Raw genomic sequence first — 19,308 nt, forward strand, 5'->3', positions numbered from 1 at the left:
CAAGTTCCGAAATAACAAATTTTTCGGAAACTTGTAATGTAAATGTACCAGCTGAAGCTGGAGCTGGCGTACATCATCAGAACTGTAACATGTTCTTTTCTTCCTCGTTATGTCCAGCTCTGCTCCGGAGAGCAGAGCTGGACAGCGCATGTGTGGAGGGATCACATGATCCCTCCCTGTCTCTCACAGCTCTCTCTCTGCAACTATCCTTGCAGAGACAGAGAGGGGATCTGTGTACTGGACATGCGCACTTGAAGAGTGAGGAGAAGACCTGAAGACAGCGCTTCCGAAGAGGGTGGTAAGTATGTTGTTTTTTTTATCACTGAAACAGCAGTTTTTCGGAACTGCTGTTTCTCTGCACGGCTGTACATAAATGTGAGAAGTAGTTCGATACTGGTTTGGAACAGCGAGTGTTAACTTACTGATTCACCTGGCCAGTCCTTCTAGCTGTGCGCCAGCTGGTTAAATAGGTATTACCATACAAAGTTTATTGAGCAATGCAATAACCAGCCCTATCGCCAGCAAAACAAACATTTCTGCCACAATATAGAGCTCTTTGCCTATTGATAAATATGCCCCGTAGACACTTTGTAACATGTTTGCAGGAAAATAATATACACAGCCAACCACCAAAGGACACAGACTGTAAAAGTATTACACTGTAGTATAATTTGGTTACACAGATCCATTTGCACAATGCATATTCCACATTCCAATCCTAGTAGACCTTCATGTGCATGATTGTATGTTACTATAGGAAGAAAACAGCTCACAACACAGGTTTGTGTTACCCGTCATATAAGCATATCTTGATGTGTGATAAATGCAGGCTCCTCATCTCATACACTCCAGTCACCAGAACACCTTCATGAATTTCCTTTTTAAGGCACTTCTTGCATTCAGCAGATATATAGGAGATAGACCCGGCTTTAGTGCTGTTGTTCCGCTTTGTCTCTCTCTAAGCATCTGTAAAATTGGCATTCTAGAATGTCCGCATGCACAGCATTCTAAGGCATCAATTTGATTAAACAAACGTTGCTGCAGTTACACCGTCTCCTTGGAGCACTCAGACAGACCTCTGGTGAGAGAATGCGGCAGCTAACCTGGATGCATATATGATTTATTTAAATCTCTGTGTGCGAGACTTGGAATTGGGGCAAGAAGGTGGTACAGAGTACATTACTTGTATTACTGCTCACAGTATAACTTCCTGACTTACAGCTGTCCATTTTCATGTTTAAGGTGAAAGAATCGATATCTAAAGTTTTATATCTCAGTAATAAATGTATCTGGAACATTATACAGGTTTCACTAGATATACCCAGGCTGCCTGGTAACTATATACATTTTGGAAATAAGCCTTTCTATGTATATTGTACAGCTCCATCACAAAACTGTTTTTACCAATTCAATTTTTTGGGTTCTTCACAGGTATTCAGCGGGCATGACAGCCAGTGACAACCACAACGAAAATGATAGAAGACATGAATGCTAAGGAATAAAAGAATAATTTTACTAGATAAATAGGCTTTACATTGTAATGTAGCAGAAGAACATTCTAAATTGTAAGTCTATCAAATATAATCCCTTATTATTATCCTTTATTATTCACAAGATTTTCAGGAACACCATACAGATTACAAAGAGTAAATAGATCATACAAGATATAACAGCACAGAACAATAAACGAATACTACTAAGACTTCAAAAGCTCCAGGCAAAGCCAGTACCAGTGTAACTGGAGCAGAAGAAGTTTAGGGACAGGAGGGCTCTGCTCGTAAGAGCTTACAACCTAAAGGGAGGGCAAACAGACAACAGACACAAGGGGGAGTCATTGGATATAGGGCAAGGGGTGCGCATAAGAGGGACTTGGGATGAGAGAGGGTGAGGTAAGAGCAAAGAGAGATGGTTAGGTGGATGGTTGGTAGGCTTTTAACAACAGATGAGTTTTCATTGCCCGTTTGAAGGTGCACAGACTAGGGGAGAGTCTGATAGAATGAGAGAGGTCATTCCAGTGGAGGAGGGCAGCCTGGGAGAAATCTTGAAATTGGGAGTGGGATGTGCTGATCAAAGAGGAGGAGCAGCAACGGTCATTGGCCGATCGTAGGGGTTGGGAGGGAGTGTGTATGGAGAGGAGGATGGAGCAGTGGTGTGGGAGAGGGCCTTGTAGGTGAGAGTGAGGAGTTTGAAGAGGATTCTGTAGGGGAAGGAGAGCCGGTGTAAGGCCAAGCAGAGAGGGCAGGCAGAAGAGTCCTCCAACTTCAGATAAGCTCTCAACCTAATAAGTGCCCCGCCCCATATATAGATGATGGTCCTTAAAAAGGAATCCTCCATTACGTTAAATAGAATCGGCCTGGTAAATTTTTCAGTCTCTATGTGTGTTCTTCTCCCCGAAACACTCTCATGGACTGACGTCATTAGACAGATTGCTAATGCTGCAATTTAAGGGAACGGTGGGAGTGACAGAGGTGTCTCCTATCGTTACTCCATATGGAGCATTGATTTAAATATATTAATTTGAAACTCCCAAAACAAATATATATCAAGCGTTTATCCCAAATCTTCTGTATCCAAGACAAACTATAAATTCAACTGTGCTTTCCAAACTATAACCTGCTCCTGGGCATTTACCCCAAGTACAGTGTTTAGTCACATGATCACTGACTGACAAGACGGACACTAGCCGGAATGGCTACAGTGAAGCAATTAAATCACTATTTATATACATGTTTCGTCTAAGTACATTTGGAATATTTACAACACTGATAAATGGCTGTTTGACTTTCACAAAGATGGCATAAAACAAGTCCATTAACACAGAATAAATATAAATAAATGATGCATAAACATTATGTGTGTGGTATTAATAAAAAGGGGGTTTTAAAATACGGGGGACTCAAGCATTGGGGAAATCCAGTGCTTTTTTGGGTGGCTTCAAAGGCCATTATGAGCAGATACATTGTCACTTACATGGCCAATTGAAGAGTATAAGGCCAATCTCTTTAGGAAGTAATGGTGACATGTTATAATGCTTAGTTGTCATCCCCCAAATGACAGTAAAAATACACTCAGGAAGCCAGGCTTTAGAGAGCTAGACTATGCTAAAAATGAATACTTTAGATCAGGAATAAGACACAACAGGCCTGAATCATCAAAGCACATATCTGCCGAGTTTGAGCGTATAAAACGCAAAATCACTCTGCATATGCCCAGAACCGGCAAATATATCTGTGAATGCAGGTCTGTTCTGTGCACCAGCATATGCAAAGGACACTTACTACAGTGTGCGAATTCAGGGAGTGACCTCGGTGGAGTAAGGGCGTTCTGCCGTAGCCATTTTACAGTAGGGGCGTGCCAAACTTGAGCCACGGCTATATCCAGGTGTACGGCATTCAAAGTAGCTTGTTTTAATGCCGTATCTCTTGCACCAGATCTGGGATAAGTCTAAGTTGAGCCAGCGGTTTCAATCTTGTAAGATTTTAATCCTTAAGGCTTGAATGCATAATAAAAACCAAAATATTCCAAAAGGTCCTGTTGTTGTCCACTAAAGACAAGTGAAGAACCCAATATAATCTTCTGGATACTGCTTAGCAAATTAAGAAACCCTGAACAGAACGACAAGTACTTAGTTAACCTGTGGAGGGACACACAGCACAGAAAGAAATATTTAAAGTATTGAGGTCTATTTATAAGCTGGGGGTTTCCCCTTGCTTTTCACTGACAGCATGGTAAGCCCCCTAGTTTATAAATAGACCTCCCGTCTTTTAATATTTCATTCTCCGCAGTGACACTGTAGCCATAAAGGGACTGTCTAATAACCTCAAGGTGCAGAAATGTGGAGTAACTCATAGCAAAGAATCAGATGTTAGAGGCATAAGAGATATTGGTCACTGCCTCCCTCAAGATCAGCGTACTCCTCTGAAATAATTGGTGCTGCTGCCAGTATTCTGATGATCTGATTGGCTACAGGTTGTTCTATTCCCGTCCACATCTAAACTGCGGTCAAGCTGGAGATGACAGAACGCAATTAAGTTCAGAGACCTTTATAAAACCTTCAATTTAAAAATGACATGGAAATACATGAACGAAACACAGCGCCTTTATAATTAATACATCACACAAGTTCCTTAATAACAAAATGAGAGATAAATGAGCAGTTAAGTGACAGCATTATGGGACAGATGCTTTAATAATGGGAGTGGGGGCATGGCAAGACAGAAACCATTTAGACTTTACACTGAGCGTCCCCAATCCCATCTCATACTATGATTGCCCAAGTCACATCTCCCACATGTTCTGATTTAGGTGGGATAGTCCCAATTTGAGAGGACTGGCCTGCGGTCTCATGACTTTTATCCCAATTCCAAGATTGTTGGAAGATGCATAACGCTAATGAGTGCCCCTTCAATGCCAAGCGTACCAGCGGCAGATACGCGCCCCACTGAATGGGTGTTTTTACTTTTTGCATGCTGCGCCTTCCAAACGATAACCCCACAACCGTCCGTCTCCTTCTCTTCCTTTGATCTCCAGACCATCCATTTTTTCTCTCTGTACCACATTCATGTTTCTATAATTTACTGCCCCACCAACCAGCTCCAGTCAATTTCCCAATTCCTTAATAACTTTGCTACATGGCTTAGTTATTTCCTATCCTTTGACCAACCTACTCTCATGCTTTCAACATTCTCATTGACAACCCCACTGTTTCTGCAAGCACAAAACATCTTCTGCTTACTTTTCCCTTGGCATCTTCCAATGGACTTCATCTCTCAGCTACTCTGATGCACACCTCCTTGACCTTGTCTCTCTCTCCAATTTCGCCTTCTCGTACTCCAACCACAACCTCTTTCCTTATGTTCCACCCCTGCACCCAAAATACACGACATGCACACAAGACTGAAATGCTCCCAACCCAGTCCACGTCTCATCTTCACTACTCCTGCCTGCATCATTCTGCAACAACACACTCCCTGCGCTCCTAGACAATTGAGCTCCAGGCATCACATACAGTCTGTGGCGAACAACATTTCAACCATCGCACCCCAAACAAACCCACGACCTGCAAATGTGCCCCACTCTGCTGAAGTAAAACTTGCATAAACGCAGACTTCCTTCACGATAACAAACTTTACATTTTACAATCCCTAGCCCGTTGCCTTGTGACCCTTACTTTAGTTGGTTTACTCCTCACAATCACTCTCACAGTCCTGTCAACACCACCTTCAAAATATTGCTAGACTATGACCTGTTCTTACCCAAGATGGAAAACCAGTGCTCTTATCCATTCTCCCATCTTGACACTGCAAACTCCTCACATATCTCTCTCTGCTCTAATCCATCCTAAATGTGCAGCGCACTCCTTCTCAGCTGTGCCCTTCTCCCACTAGGTTGTAAGCTCTCATGAGCATGGATTTCCCTGGCCTTTGTTTTCATGTCTGCATTTATTTTGTCTATGCTGCATGTCCCTGTTTTATATATGTTGTTTCCCTCCCTATCTGAGCAAACCTTACAAATCAACAAAAAATATATAAAATTTAAAAAAATATATACAAAATCAAAAATGCAAATGAATCACAACTATAATAATATAGCAATAAAAGTCCATCTACAATCAGAAACAGCCAACATCCACTTTTATTAAAAGACAAAAATTACCAGACATAACACATCCGCAATTATTTAATATTTCTTGGTGGCTGTGATGTACTGTGACAGGAAACCTCTCAATTTGGAAATATGCATCGTCTCTTTAATGGTTGTGTCGCGACTGCGCAGCTGAAGCAGCCCGTTCTCCAGCGTGACATCACTCACCAACACTGTGAACATGACCCCCATCTCATCGTATCTGCAACCAAAAGCGAGATTTGATGTTGGGTGACTTAAACAAGGTGGCTGTACACTATCCCTCATCCAACTTACACGGTACACTGTGAAGAACCATCGCCACAGCTAGAACACACAATCTTAATCTAAATTCCTCGCCATGAAGTGGGTAGAGTACCACCAAAAAAAGACAGGAGCATGAGCGATATCACACATATAGTCCTTTCAACAAGCAACTCCAGTCACTACTCACTTTGTAAACAGCTGCTCCATAGGGGTCTGTAGAGTATCCATGTATCCGGGCCAGACAGATATCCTGCTCTCCCGCAGCTCATCAGATAATCCCTGACAAACCTAAGAGCCACAGACATGTGTTAATCACGGGCCTACAGACTGAGTATTCTCCACACAAAAACTGCTAGTTATTGGAAATACTTTACAATACTAAAAAAAATATATATACTGAAAAGCCTGATTCACTAAATACAGAGTATGCGCTCACACATGCAATGGTGTTAAAAAGTGTGTGCTCAGAGGTTCATCTACGTCATAAAAATGGATAAAGCGAACACAATAAATTAAATAGCACACAAAAGGATATACTTGTCAATTCATTTATGGATCAAAATGATCCAACATTAAATTTCTTTGTTAGAAAAAGGATTTCAGCTCAACAACTCAAGTCCTTATACTTTCATGATCTAAAAAAAAATATAAAGAACATAAAACCTAAAAGAGACCTAAAACATATAGATTTTCTATAAACGGTTTAAAAGTTCCCCCAGTTTATCGACAGTTGTAGCTCGCTTAGACCTTGGCTTCTGAAGGACATGCCCCGGTCTATGTGAGGAATTCAGCCATGGAGAATACAAACTACCTAGAATTTCTCAGTGAATGAGTAAATAACCTGCAGACTGGCAGATTCCAAAACACTGAAAATCTGTGAACTCAGCACAAAATAAGGATAATGTCTAAAATATGTACAAACCAGTCGTAAATCCACAGCAGGACCTTTTCCCAAGTCCACGGCCACTTTAATAGGGGCTAAAGATGGGTGAATCTTCAACACCTGAAACAGAACCGGAAGTAGAATTATACAACAGATATTTTACATGTACTTGCTCTGTTTGCGATCACTTAAAATACAATATGGGTTTTACTGGAAAAGAAAAAGTCTGTTCAAAGAATTAATCCCAGGCATTCTAGATTACAGATGGCCATCATTTGTCACTAGAGGCCGAGGTTCCAAAATCAAGACGGGAGAGTTTCATGTTTTTTTACAGCAATGTGCTGTGATAGGAGGTAGTCCTGGCATTGGATACATGTCGATGATAGATCCAAACAGCAATAAAAGAAAGAAAAAAAAAAAAAAAGAGCAGTGCAACAGATATAGTGGCAATGTATTAAAACATAAACAATGACACTAGACTTAACTGACCTTCTATAAATGTCCACACATTCAAAATACAGCATCAATACTGATTAAATAAAACTCTGTGTATAATTATTAGACAGTCACCGATTTAATAAAAAAAAAAATCCTACAGAGGGAATAATAGTATTTCACTTACTATTCTTAAAAGATAATGTGACTAATCCATACATATATAAATTCCCATAAGGATTCCAAATAAATAAAGTGGCTGAATATTATATAGATGTTAGTATCTGTTCACAAGTTGAATACTAGTGATGTTTGTATCAGGTCACATGCTCTCCGATACACATATAATGCGACAATGTTAATGGTACTTTGCTGTAATGATTAACCTCCCCAGGTGAAGGAACAGATCCACGGCACAGGTTCAATGTGGTTCTCTGATGAAATCGTCATTTATGAATTAGTGGGTGCAGAAACGCGCCAATCATTTCTTGGATAGGTTCCGTTACATCAAAAATGTCCACAATATATAAATATACTTATCCGTAAACCACTCCAAATACTAAATATCCTACAAAATATCAAATGGGAAGAAGGCTATTTTCTGGGTATCTTAGATGTCACCTCCCTGTATTAATGTTATTATCACCATTTATTTATGTAGCACCACTAATTCCGCAGCGCTGTACAGAGAGATCACTTACATCAGTCCCTGCCCCATTGGAGCTTACAAACTAAATTCCCTAACACACACACAGAGACTGAGAGAGACTATGGTCAATTTTTAATAGCAGTCAATTAATCTACCAGCATATTTTTGGAGTGTGGGAGGAAACCGGAGCACCCAGAGGAAACCCACGCAAACACGGGGAGAACATACAAACTCCACACAGATAAGGCCATGGTTGGGAATCGAACTCATGACCCCAGTGTTGTGAGACAGAAGTGCTAACCACTAAGCCACCATTCTTCCCATGAAGAAATAATGCAATGTTTACAAGCTAGGCAGAGACTCCTTAATTAAAGAAAACTCATTTTCAAACACACAAATTAAATTTTCTTGTATCGAACACTTACACACAATTATTTCAGTTACTATATAAATATTTTATTTTAGAGTCAGCCATGGGCATTTATTTTTGCCCCAAGTAACGCAAATACACTCAAGAGTTACTAATAAAATACATATGGGACTCTTGCAGTCCATATGGTGCACATTTGGGTGCTATGGAAAGTCTTTATAGACCTTATTTTAATTTGGAAGGCAGATACACAAAATCTAGAACAATTTATAAACCATTTTAACAATCATGACTTCAATTTGTAATGTACTATGAATTGTGGCCAAGGTAAAATACAGTTTCTAGGTTATATTGTGCATAACCGTATAAAAGAAAAACACTTCAGAATGCGGTCCATCAGCTAATCTGTAACGGTTAATAACCAGAGTACTTTCAAGCAATGGCTACTCAATATCCTTTATGGACATTTAGAAAAGACCATGGTAGAAGAATCTCTCCAAAAAGTGAAAGCAAAAGAACGGTCTGTACTATTATTTTCTACTGACAAAGCACACTATTTGACTAAACGACAGGTTTGGACTTATTGAAGATTACAATTCAGAAGAAATAGCAATAAAAAAAAAATATATACTGAACTCTGGCTTATTTTACAAGGTGACAAAATATTTAATGATATTATACCATAAGCAGAGATTATTTTTAGGCATGTGCCGAACTTTGGTTTATTGATGACACCATAAGTAAAAAAAAAAAAAAAAAAAAAAAAAAAAAAAGAATATGTAGAGCCATAGGCTCAAGCAAAAAAACAAAAACACATCAAGTCATTAATACTGAAAATGTTATCTACATGCAACATAATTAATGTAACATATTTAATACAACAGAGTGTAAATGTCAAAGCAATATGTTGGGTGTATAAATATGGAAAAAAAAACAAAAAAAACAAAAAAAACAAAAATAACAAAACAAAAAACAAAGTAGAAAAATTGGGCTATACAAACATGCTAAAAAAAATAAAATGATTATTTTCTCTCTCCTTGTGTGTTCTACATACAATAAAACAGTGTTGGCTAACCTGTGACACTCCAGGTGTTGTGAAACTACAAGTCCCAGCATACCCTTCCAGCAATAAGCTGGTATATATTGGCAAAGCATGCTGGGGCTTGTAGTTTCACAACACCTGGAGTGTCACAGGTTAGCCAACACTGCAATCGAGGGAATTAGAGAGGGGTAGACCAGACCATAAAGGTGTTTCTACACCTATATTGGTTGCTGCCATATACTCTCAACCAGGACAATATCAGTGGCGGACCCAGAAGGGGAAGATCTTGGCAATTGCCCCAGTGTAGCAGCGCAGTACATACCTTTGGCGTGAGGCAGGAAGGAAACGGTCCCTGGGTATGGTATACGGCAATACTTTATACTTTCCCAATAGACTTGTGGAACAAACTTTTTTTTTTCTTTTTTTTTTTAAACAACCAATTCTATTTTTTCACGGTTGGATGTGCACTGTCAACATACTTAAGGATGCATCAAAGAATAACTAGATCAACATTTACATCCAACTATAATATCTAATGGAAATGTTTGATTCCAATTAAGTCCTGCTCTATCTGAGCTATCCAGCTGTATAGTTTATTACTTCTACAGTTTGATATTCATTCTTCCACTACTATTAACATGCTATTGCTTTTATTGTTCATGTATATATTTTTGTTCTTTTTGATCTGTACTTATTATGCACCAGTGATTTGCTTGCCACCTTTATAAAAGATGCTTATTTTATTTAACGATACAATTTGTGTATATGGTTTCCAATTGCTCAGTGGGGGAACTGCAAATAAAAAAACAAAAACATTTTTGTTCTGTTTCCGCTTTAGTTTTCCATGTACGCCATCACTCCCAGCGTATATTTTCCTTTTCCCTCAATTTTAAAAAAATGTCTATTAATAAGAACAGAAAACTTAAGATCACCCATTCTATAAGTTCTAATCTCGTCTCGATGTTGTAACCCACCATCCTCCGCTGGTCTCTGCCCCGTGTCAACAGGTTTTCGGTCATCTGCAGAGCATCGGAAAGGTACGCCAGCAAACCACGGGCCAGATCAGCGCTCGCCCACACGACATGTGGTAGGACAGACTTTCTGCCATCCCGGCCCTTTGGTGAAAGTGATTGTAAAGAAAAAATGGTCAGAATGATAAATATGGACTCGATCCTTATAGAGAGGTTTAAAAATACCATGTAAATATTTCTTAAAAGTTAAAACTTTTGCTTGGGGCGGAATTAGTGGTGCTATATAAATAAATGATAATGATGATGGGGCAATGACCTGCAGGAGAGAACTCTTGGACCCTGGACCAAAGTAAGCAGTAGCAGAACCAAGGTTGGCCCCGTGCGGCAAGTGCTGCGCACCGGGGCCCATGGAGATATTGGGGTCTGCTGCATGGCAGATGCAGAGGATTGTTCCCCTCTGCAGTTCCCCTCTCCCTGCACTGGGGCCCACAACTCACTAGTTCCACATCTGAAAGTAAGTGGCATATTCTGGCAAAACATCAGTGACCCATAGTTCCAATGTGGAAATTCAAAGGACCACTTCCCCTTTCTCCCATCACTGTAGTCTCTAAATCAACTGCCTCACCCCCCAAGCCCTAACTCGTTACCCCCTGCACTTACATACAGGTGCTTCACCTTATACAGTAACCTCATCAATGGGAGACACATATTAAGCCCAATAATTACTATAACTCCACTCTGCTAAACCACTTTAGTTGCAACCACGACCCATTATACTGTGGTTCCCACCTCCTCCCCTCGTAATCCAATCCAAAATTTTTATAGGGTCATTCGGGCACTTATGCATGAAGTCTAAAAAAACTATAAAAAAACGTATCAAACTGCGAGTTTCCGGCAGGTGTGAAAAGTGGAGATGTTTCCTATAGCAACTAATCAGATTCTAGCTGTCATTTTGCAGAATGTACTAAATAAATGATAGCTACAATCTGATTGGTTGCTATAGGCAACATCTCCACTTTTCAAACTTGCCGAAAACTCACAGCTTGATACATTTACCCCTAAAACAGGAACAAAACTGCAGCTTGGATCAAACCATTAAGGAGACAACCACTGCTTCGGAATGTCCCAAAGAAATGGCAAAGCTGTCCGGACAGATGCCTCCACCAATTTGAAGAAAAGGGATAAAACGGGTCTGATAAAATCAACAAGATTTGTAATTATAAGTGAAATTGAGGAGTCTCTGGTCTGAAGGTGACTCCCTAAAAGATCACATTAGAGACCAAGAAATTGGGTTGCGAAGGAACAACTTCCATATTAAAAATGTGCTCTTCATATAGGGGCAGCTCAAGTATCTGTCACCAGACAACCCTGCGGACAGACTGCTGTGTGTATTTTCTGGTTATTAGGGTTCTTGTTGCAGTTTTCTATAATTGATCAATGCCTTCCGCTCGAAGTTCCAATAAGTGTCTTGTCTTGGTAACATGAAGTGAGATTTCTACACTTTCTATCCAGATCTGGAATCCTGCAAAAGGTTGTTTTCGAATGGGGTTGTGCAACTGCGGATGAGCTCAGCAGGCATGAGACCGCATATTGTATGGTTAGTATATTAATTCTATTGTTCTGTCACTCTTCATATACTGTCCAGGTTGTCTTAGTTTATCCTCTCCAATACCTCCCAAAAAGATGGGAAAACTTTCCTGAACTCCATACGCATCAGCCACATGTACTGTAATATAGCTCTAACAATCACTTGAGACCTATGTCTTAAGTCACTTTAACACCAGATACAAACCTGCGTAAATCAATTCTATTTTAACGTACGTGTCTGCACACAGACACTTTATTTTTACCCTAGTAAAGGACTATAGTATAGTACATAATAACAAAAGAAGTGTACGATGGAAAACAAAAATATGTGCAAAACATACCTGGAGTTTAGCACTGGCCCCACAATGCATCTGGGTGAGGGCGGAGTCATCCATGCAACAGAGGCTCTCGATTGGTTCCTTTCCCCAGGGAAAGTGATAATGTATGACAGACATATTATCCAGATGGTCACTGCTGAATCTGGACGGGACCTGGGAAAACTGAGCAGTAGGACACAGGTCATCACCAGAAGTCAGTTTACCGGACAGCAAAATAAGCCCAAAAATTTAAACAAAAAAATTGCAGCTCTTTTAGGACCCAAAAAGCTTTTGTAATCTGCAACACCTGTGGTCTAATGAGGAGTGGTTATAGCTATTGTCTGAATAGGCAGCGGGATATACTACACAGTGAAACTTTTATGCATTTCATAGTTTTTCTAAAAATTATGGGGAGAATGATATCTCAAGGGATGGCGGCATATGATTAACAGCCATGGCTGCCAACCAATCACTTGCTTCCGTAAGATGCCACTCCCCCTTTCCCGATTTATCCCTGAACGAAGATTAGATAATACAATGCTTAGATAGTGGCCCTAGCTCAATGTCTCACTCACCCTCTGCCACCACAGCAGCCGGTGGCGCAGCCAGTAGTCCCGCCACTGACCAGATGTTTTTGCCGAACTGAACCAGGCGAGCGAAGCCACCGTTCTCTCCCCCACCCTGAAATAAGAAAACACCATGCTTTAGAGAGAAGTGGGGAAACATAATTAAAAATGTGTACAATATGCAGTTATTTTCATATTACACAGGTCTACTACCTGAAGTTATACCTGACTTTGTTTTGGACTTTGTAGTTCTGAAACTTGAAAAATGTATAAAAAATTGGCTAAAAATTTGAACAACATCTCTTTAATACACGAAGTAAGATCAAATATTTCAGATAGCTAGCTATAGATAAAAAAGTTGCAACTGTGGACGAGCAGTATATAATATATATTTAACTAGAAGAGGGAGGGGCAACGTGAAACAGCTGGAGGGGCGCATGCAGCTAGGTGACCGCAGGCGAAAGCTCGACTGGCCGCCAATTGCCCACCGCTGATCTGTACCACAGCCCCTAACCCCACCACAGTGTTCTCCCCAGAAAATGTTGCCAACCGGGCAGCATTAAGAAGCAGCCGGGTGGGGGCAGTGTAATAGTTTGCAATAAAGGTGAAAAATGTTGGAGGTTATTGCCCACAACTGCCAGGACTGGTCAGACTGGTGGTCAGTGGTCTAACACACACTGCTGGCTGTAGTGCTCACATAGTGCCTGTTCTAATAGGAGAAACAATGGTTTATTCTATTATAGTAGAACTCTGTTGGGCTCCAAGAGCCGGGTGGCAAGTAAAAACAGCCGGGTGGAGCACCCAGGACATAGGTGCTGGGGAGAACACTGCACCGCCATTATCCATGATAATTTCTGACAAAGTCCACTGTGCATAATTTTCTTAATATTCACACGCAGACATGTACTTATAAGATACATACTGCCAAGGCCGGATTAAGGGGAGGGGCACGTGCCCCGGGCACTCCTCTCTCTGAGGGCCCCCCGACGCCGTCTGGGAGGAGAGAAGCTGCTGCGCATTTGGTGCATCCGGAGGGGGAGGGTTGGTATTGACGTCGGGGGGGGGGGGGTCAGTTGGTGATCCGATCTAGTACAACACTTTGCACAGGAAATGATGGTTGGGTGTTGCAGATTTGTTCAGTCGCATTTTTATGTGGTTTGTGAAGATGTATTGAGGGAATATGATGGAATGAAGGGGGAGGGGGAGAGTTAATGAGGGCTATCAATTTAATGCTGCAGTTTTGCTGAGGACTAATTAATTTAATGGTGGGTGCTATTAATTTATTTTACAGGTGTTGGTGGAATATTTAATTTAATAATGGGGCCTATTAACTTAAGGTGAGTTGATGGGACCTTTAATTAAAAGCTGTGCTGGTTTCGGGACTATTAATTATTATTAAATTTGGGTCTAAGTTTGGGGAGAAGGAGGGCTAATTTATTAAACATGAATATGAAATATTAATTGTCAGCAATGGGTGTGTAAAATGGGTTTATTTGTTACATGTGAATGTTATTAATTTATTGCTGGGCTGTTTTGTGGGGAGGGAAATAGTTTTTTTTTTATTAAATGTGTGTGCTTAATTCAATGTCAGGGCTAGTTTGGAGAAACAGTTCTATTATTAAATTTGTATACTATTAAGTTTATATTCAGGTCTATTTGCAGGGAGGGAGGCCTACTTATTAAATGTGGGTGCTATTGATTTAATGCCAGGGCTGTTTTAGATTTTCACGAACATTCCAGGATCTACACAAGCAACAACTGAGTTTAAGACACCAGCAGCCACAGGTGATGAAAGTGATAAGAACAGGAGGGAGAGAGTAGAACAGTCAGCCATCTGTCCTGAATCTGGTGGGGCAGTCCCGAATTTGGGTGACTGTCTCGCTTAGTCAGGATTTGGTCCAACTACAAGGACAGTTGGGAGATATGTTCCGCTTCACAATGTACTACTGGTGAAGGCAGAGCTGCCTGCACCTACCAGTAGTGTACACAGTAATGTCTGTGTATTTGTCTAAAATTATAGCCATAGTGCACCTTAGGGGCCCCCGTGTCTAAAGTGCCCCGGGCCCCCCAGAACCTAAATCCAGCTCTGCATACCTCCCTTTTCATGCAAGTACTGATCTAGACCATACTTTCTCTGTTCCATATATTCAATTTACCTATGTGGTGATTGGTTCACACAGGCCTTTCTGAGGTGTAACATGATAACCCCACCAGGATTAATAGTCTGGCTGCTTGAACTCTCATAATGGACTTCCAGGCTGACACCTAGTACAGAATATCTAGACATAATCTGTCATATTGTTTTATGCTAAATACAATGATTTACCAACCGGGTGAGAGGCACGCCATTGTTTTCCCCATCTGAGAAAGGATGAAAGCATTTGCCAACCTCTGCAATTCCAAACGGTAGTTTCCTATTCACCAGCTCTAGACAAGGGGTGTAATGCAGCAAGGCTCCTGAAATAGAGACCAGAAAGAGCAAGGAGGATTACACAGGACAGTAACTTCTCCTCTCCAGTTATGGTGGCTGCGCACCAATGAGAGGACAAACGTAGAGGTAGAATGAAGTTACAAAAACACACAGAATTATTCATTAAATAGTTTTTATAGGACAATATCATCCAATATAATAAGAGAAATCTGAGCCCAAAAGATGACTTTGCAGGGTCTGGTGGGTCCTTAAAAGCCTTGCATGCTCCTGTTACTGTCCAGTTTGATACTTTTAGCAGCGTGCTGTCAGTGGTCAACACACACACACTCAATAAATAATGACCAGGATGGCAGGAGCGAGGAGAATGTAGAAAATATCACAGGTAAGTAATTGTTTGGGATCAGGTTTTACTTATAATACTCCAAAACGGAATTATTTAAAGTGATTTAAAGGGGTTGCCTTCCCTTAAAGCCACCACCTTCCCCATACAAAAGTCTGGGTACCCTCACCATTACCTTAAATGTTGTCTTGGAGATACAATCAGTTATTAAACTTCAGAGATGATCCACAAGACTTCATTTAAGAGGCTCTGATGGAAATTGACTCTTGGGGATATTTTTACTAAACCGTGGGTTTGATAAAGTGGAGATGTTGCCTATAGCAACCAATCAGATTCTTACTGTCATTTTGTAGAATGTAGTAAATAAATGTTAAATAGAATCTGATCGGTTGCTATAGGCAACATCTCCACTTTTTCAAACCCGCCGTTTAGTAAATATACCCCTAGGTTTTTTTTTCCACCCTGGTTTAAGCACACCCATTCAACTTATCAATGATGCGATAAAGACGTTACCGTAGGACCACTGCACTCATTACCATACAAAAGATCATGACGAAGGATCCCCAGCTGTCCCACGCTTCCCTTTAAAAAGTCAACCAGCTGATCTTTGGTTATGTCTCTCTTTTGGAGAAATTCCTGCCAAGGTTCGGGACATATCCTTAGTAATGGTTTTGTCAATGACCCGGATTCTCCCGGTAAATGATGCAAGGTGTCGATAGCCAGAACCTGCTCTCTTTTCAGCTGTACCATACTCCACCACTCGTTTATTAGGTTCTTTTTCAGCTCGCTGCCCAGAGGTCCCAGGCTGTGAAATCCTCCTAGAAGAGAGGTTGCGGTCGGCTCATCCCCCAGTATAAAGTGTCTCCGCCGACACAAGTCAAACAGAACGTCTTGTAACTGATCTGCAGAACCAGTCGTGTACCACCTGATCCTACCACATAGCAAACCTTTACAGATTTGTAATACTGTCCTCCTCTCTCTTGTCCCAGTCACTCGTGTCACAGAAGTCATCACAAATCTTGGTCATAAAAACTGACCATCTCCGTATATAGCCATATTGTGTGCACCCAGAAAAAAGCCTGTACCAAAAAAAAAAAACACTGTAAAAAAAAAACAACCACAATAATACAATAGGTATAAATGTAGAATAGTATCTTTTACCTGATTGTTGGTCATGCTAACCATGTTTTAGGTCACTATTTTGGCAAAAATATTCTCATATGGGGCTTATTTAATAAACCTGATGAAAGAGCAACACTGTGTGACAACCCAGCATTGTAACCAACAATAATTAGCTCTAAGAATTCTCACGGAAGCAGATATCTGATTGGTTGCTACAGTTTCTAACAGGCCCTTAAACAATTGTATTTTTATTAGTTCAGATCCTTTGTAGAACAGGTGTAAGTCAGTGTATTATTATATATACTCTAAAATAAAGTGTTCTCATTCTGTTTGGATCTTTATAATTACCATGGGCAAACATGATGGTGTCTCTCATGCTCACAACATGGAGTCAATGTTAAAAACTGCAGAGGGTATATGACAGTAGAACACTGCCCCGCGGGTGAGGTATGGGGTCTGGCTGCAAGACAACATCGCTATGTCAGTACTCTCCATACAACAGTGCAGTGTGCACAGTACTGTTTAAGTGAAAATAATGATTAAAATAGTGACATTAATGTTACTATATATGATACTAATGATAAGGCATAACGTGTAAGATGTAGATAAAATACATACATCCTGACCTACACATCTGCCCCTTCTTCCTCCATGTGCTTTTAAAACAGGCGGCGCTTAGCGTTCCAAATCTCGGCCTGGATGGTATTGTGCGTTCCAAGCTTCAATTTACACTCTACAATGTACAGTGTGCGTTCAAAGCCTCCGCTTGGAGAGTACTATGTGGTCCAAACTTCAGGCTAGTGATGTGAGCGGTCCAAGCCGCAGGCGGGTGGGTATTCTGCATTACAAGTTTCAGCCTACTCAGTATACGGAGCGTTCCAAGCCTCGGTCTACATTCTACAGCATATGGTGCGTTCCATGCCGCGGTCTACGTTCTACAGAGTATGATGCATTCCAAGTTTCAGTCTACAATGTACGATGTGTTCCAAGGCTTGCTCTACATTCTACAGCATATGGTGCGTTCCAAGCCTCAGTCACATTCTACAGGTTGTTGTGCGTTCCAAGCCTCCGCCTGGAGGGTGCTCTGGTTTATAAACTTCAGTCTATGCCTACAGTGTATGCGTTCCAAGCCTCCGCCTGGAATGTGGCTTGTGTAGTGCGTAGGTGAAGACTATTTTCTCGGGCTTTTATGCGACAGCCATTTTTGTTTTGGACATCAACAAATTTGTTTGTGTTCTATAATTTTTATCCGTCACCTTGACTACTGAGTGGTATGTTCCCTAGTGTACAAGGGAAGAGAGCAAATTGTGGATGTGAGCACGACAGAGGGGTTATTAGATACCTTCCACCTGCAGCCAAGATAGGAGGCAGAAGTTAGCTTCTTATCTATGTTCCAACATCTTATTAAGAAAACTTTATTTATATAAATGCTAACATTAAGTTGGATCATTGCTTTAACACTAACAGGTGTCCCTTAGACACATTACAATTGTATTTAGCCTGGACTAATATGGGTTAGGGCAGTGCTTCCCAAACTGTTTCAGTTCACAGCACCCTTAAAGCCTCCATAATTTTTTCAAGGCACCCCTCCAAAATAATTACCAAGCAATCCCGTTTTTTAAGTATTTAAGTCAAAATAACGTAATAAGTATTTAGGTCATGACAGAAATGCTTAGTTTGCAAAAATAATATACCTAAATCCAAGGGAAAAATAACATTTTTATATATTTTTTTCAATTATATTTCTGTCAAAGAATAATTAACAGCTAATATTAAGAGGAATAAGATCAAACAAAATTAAACATGTAAAAAAAATCACCACACTGTCTAGCCCTCTTCATCCTCACTCTGCCCCCTCCTTCATTCTTTTGCCCCTCCATTGCCGTTTCCTTTTTACCTTACCCTCCGTTTTTTTACTTACCATACTTCTATCTATCTTCTACTTCTTTTGTCTTCTCTTCTATCTTCTTACCAATCCGGTGGCGCCCGGTACCCAGCATCAAAATGGTATCTGCCCATTCATTCCCAAAACCTTGCTGGGCCAGGCAAAAGACAAGTGGTTTGTATGTAACTGATCATCCTTCCATAGATTGCAAGCAGGGCCGTTACCTCTGTCTGTATGTATTACCCAGTATTGTTTTATTACTGTTTGTTCCCAATTGTAAGGAGCTACAGCATTTGCTGTCACTATATAAATAATGTTCCTCTGTTGATTTCCACTATCAAATTTGTGGCCCAACAAAATTTAATGCTTACAAAACTACAAGCCAGTGGGGGGATTCAGCAAGTTCTCACCGGTTCACCAGAACCAATACCTAATTTTAGGCTCTGTTCGGCAAACCAGTGACTACAGTCTTCGTTGAGGGGAGCAGGGTCCTTTAAAAAAAATAAAAATACATGTCGTCGAATCTGCTCCGTCCACACTGACATCAGGAAGAAAGAAGCCAATAGAAAAGGTAAGTGAAGGAATGGAAGCCAAGGCATCAATGGCACAGTGTGAAGGGGGAGCAGAGGCAGCATGGCAGTGTTATGAAGAGCATTACTGTAGCATAATTTGAAAGGGGGGCACTACTGTATGGCATAACATGATTTATTATCTTGATATTCACAGCATAAAATATTGAGTATTAGATTATTTGATTAATATGCATATTAGAGTATTACATGCATGAAATATTAACTATCTTTTGGTATATCTTTTTATAT

At 40.6% G+C, this 19,308-nt stretch overlaps 2 protein-coding genes across 7 annotated transcripts in view; one reads left to right on the forward strand and one right to left on the reverse strand.

Moving 5' to 3' along the window:
• MILR1 (mast cell immunoglobulin like receptor 1) overlaps window positions 1–2,852 on the forward strand; it is a 29,270-nt gene extending 26,418 nt beyond the window's left edge. For all 4 annotated transcript variants that reach the window (XM_075177982.1, XM_075177978.1, XM_075177979.1 and 1 more), the window contains one exon: window positions 1,432–2,852. In XM_075177982.1, coding sequence (XP_075034083.1) covers window positions 1,432–1,458 — 27 coding nt within the window. In that variant the 3' untranslated portion in view covers window positions 1,459–2,852. The remainder of the gene's footprint in view (window positions 1–1,431) is intronic.
• Window positions 2,853–5,616: 2,764 nt separating this feature from the next.
• On the reverse strand, window positions 5,617–17,822 carry POLG2 (DNA polymerase gamma 2, accessory subunit). Of its 3 annotated transcripts, none has more exons than XM_075177984.1 (9): window positions 17,229–17,822; window positions 16,017–16,559; window positions 15,040–15,166; window positions 12,719–12,824; window positions 12,168–12,326; window positions 10,243–10,383; window positions 6,812–6,892; window positions 6,077–6,177; window positions 5,617–5,845 (listed from the first exon to the last, which is right to left on the reverse strand). In XM_075177984.1, exons 2-9 carry the CDS (start codon window positions 16,489–16,491, stop codon window positions 5,680–5,682), a joined length of 1,356 nt encoding a protein of 451 aa, XP_075034085.1. In that variant the 5' UTR covers window positions 16,492–16,559; window positions 17,229–17,822; the 3' UTR covers window positions 5,617–5,679. The 3 variants fall into 3 exon arrangements, with proteins under 3 accessions (XP_075034085.1, XP_075034084.1, XP_075034086.1); XM_075177983.1 differs by having other exon boundaries at window positions 17,221–17,822; XM_075177985.1 differs by lacking the exon at window positions 17,229–17,822 and adding an exon at window positions 16,642–17,197.
• Window positions 17,823–19,308: the final 1,486 nt, after the last annotated feature.

Source organism: Mixophyes fleayi, chromosome 6 (assembly GCF_038048845.1).
Source record: "Mixophyes fleayi isolate aMixFle1 chromosome 6, aMixFle1.hap1, whole genome shotgun sequence".
Classification (NCBI taxonomy): Eukaryota; Metazoa; Chordata; class Amphibia; order Anura; family Limnodynastidae; genus Mixophyes; species Mixophyes fleayi.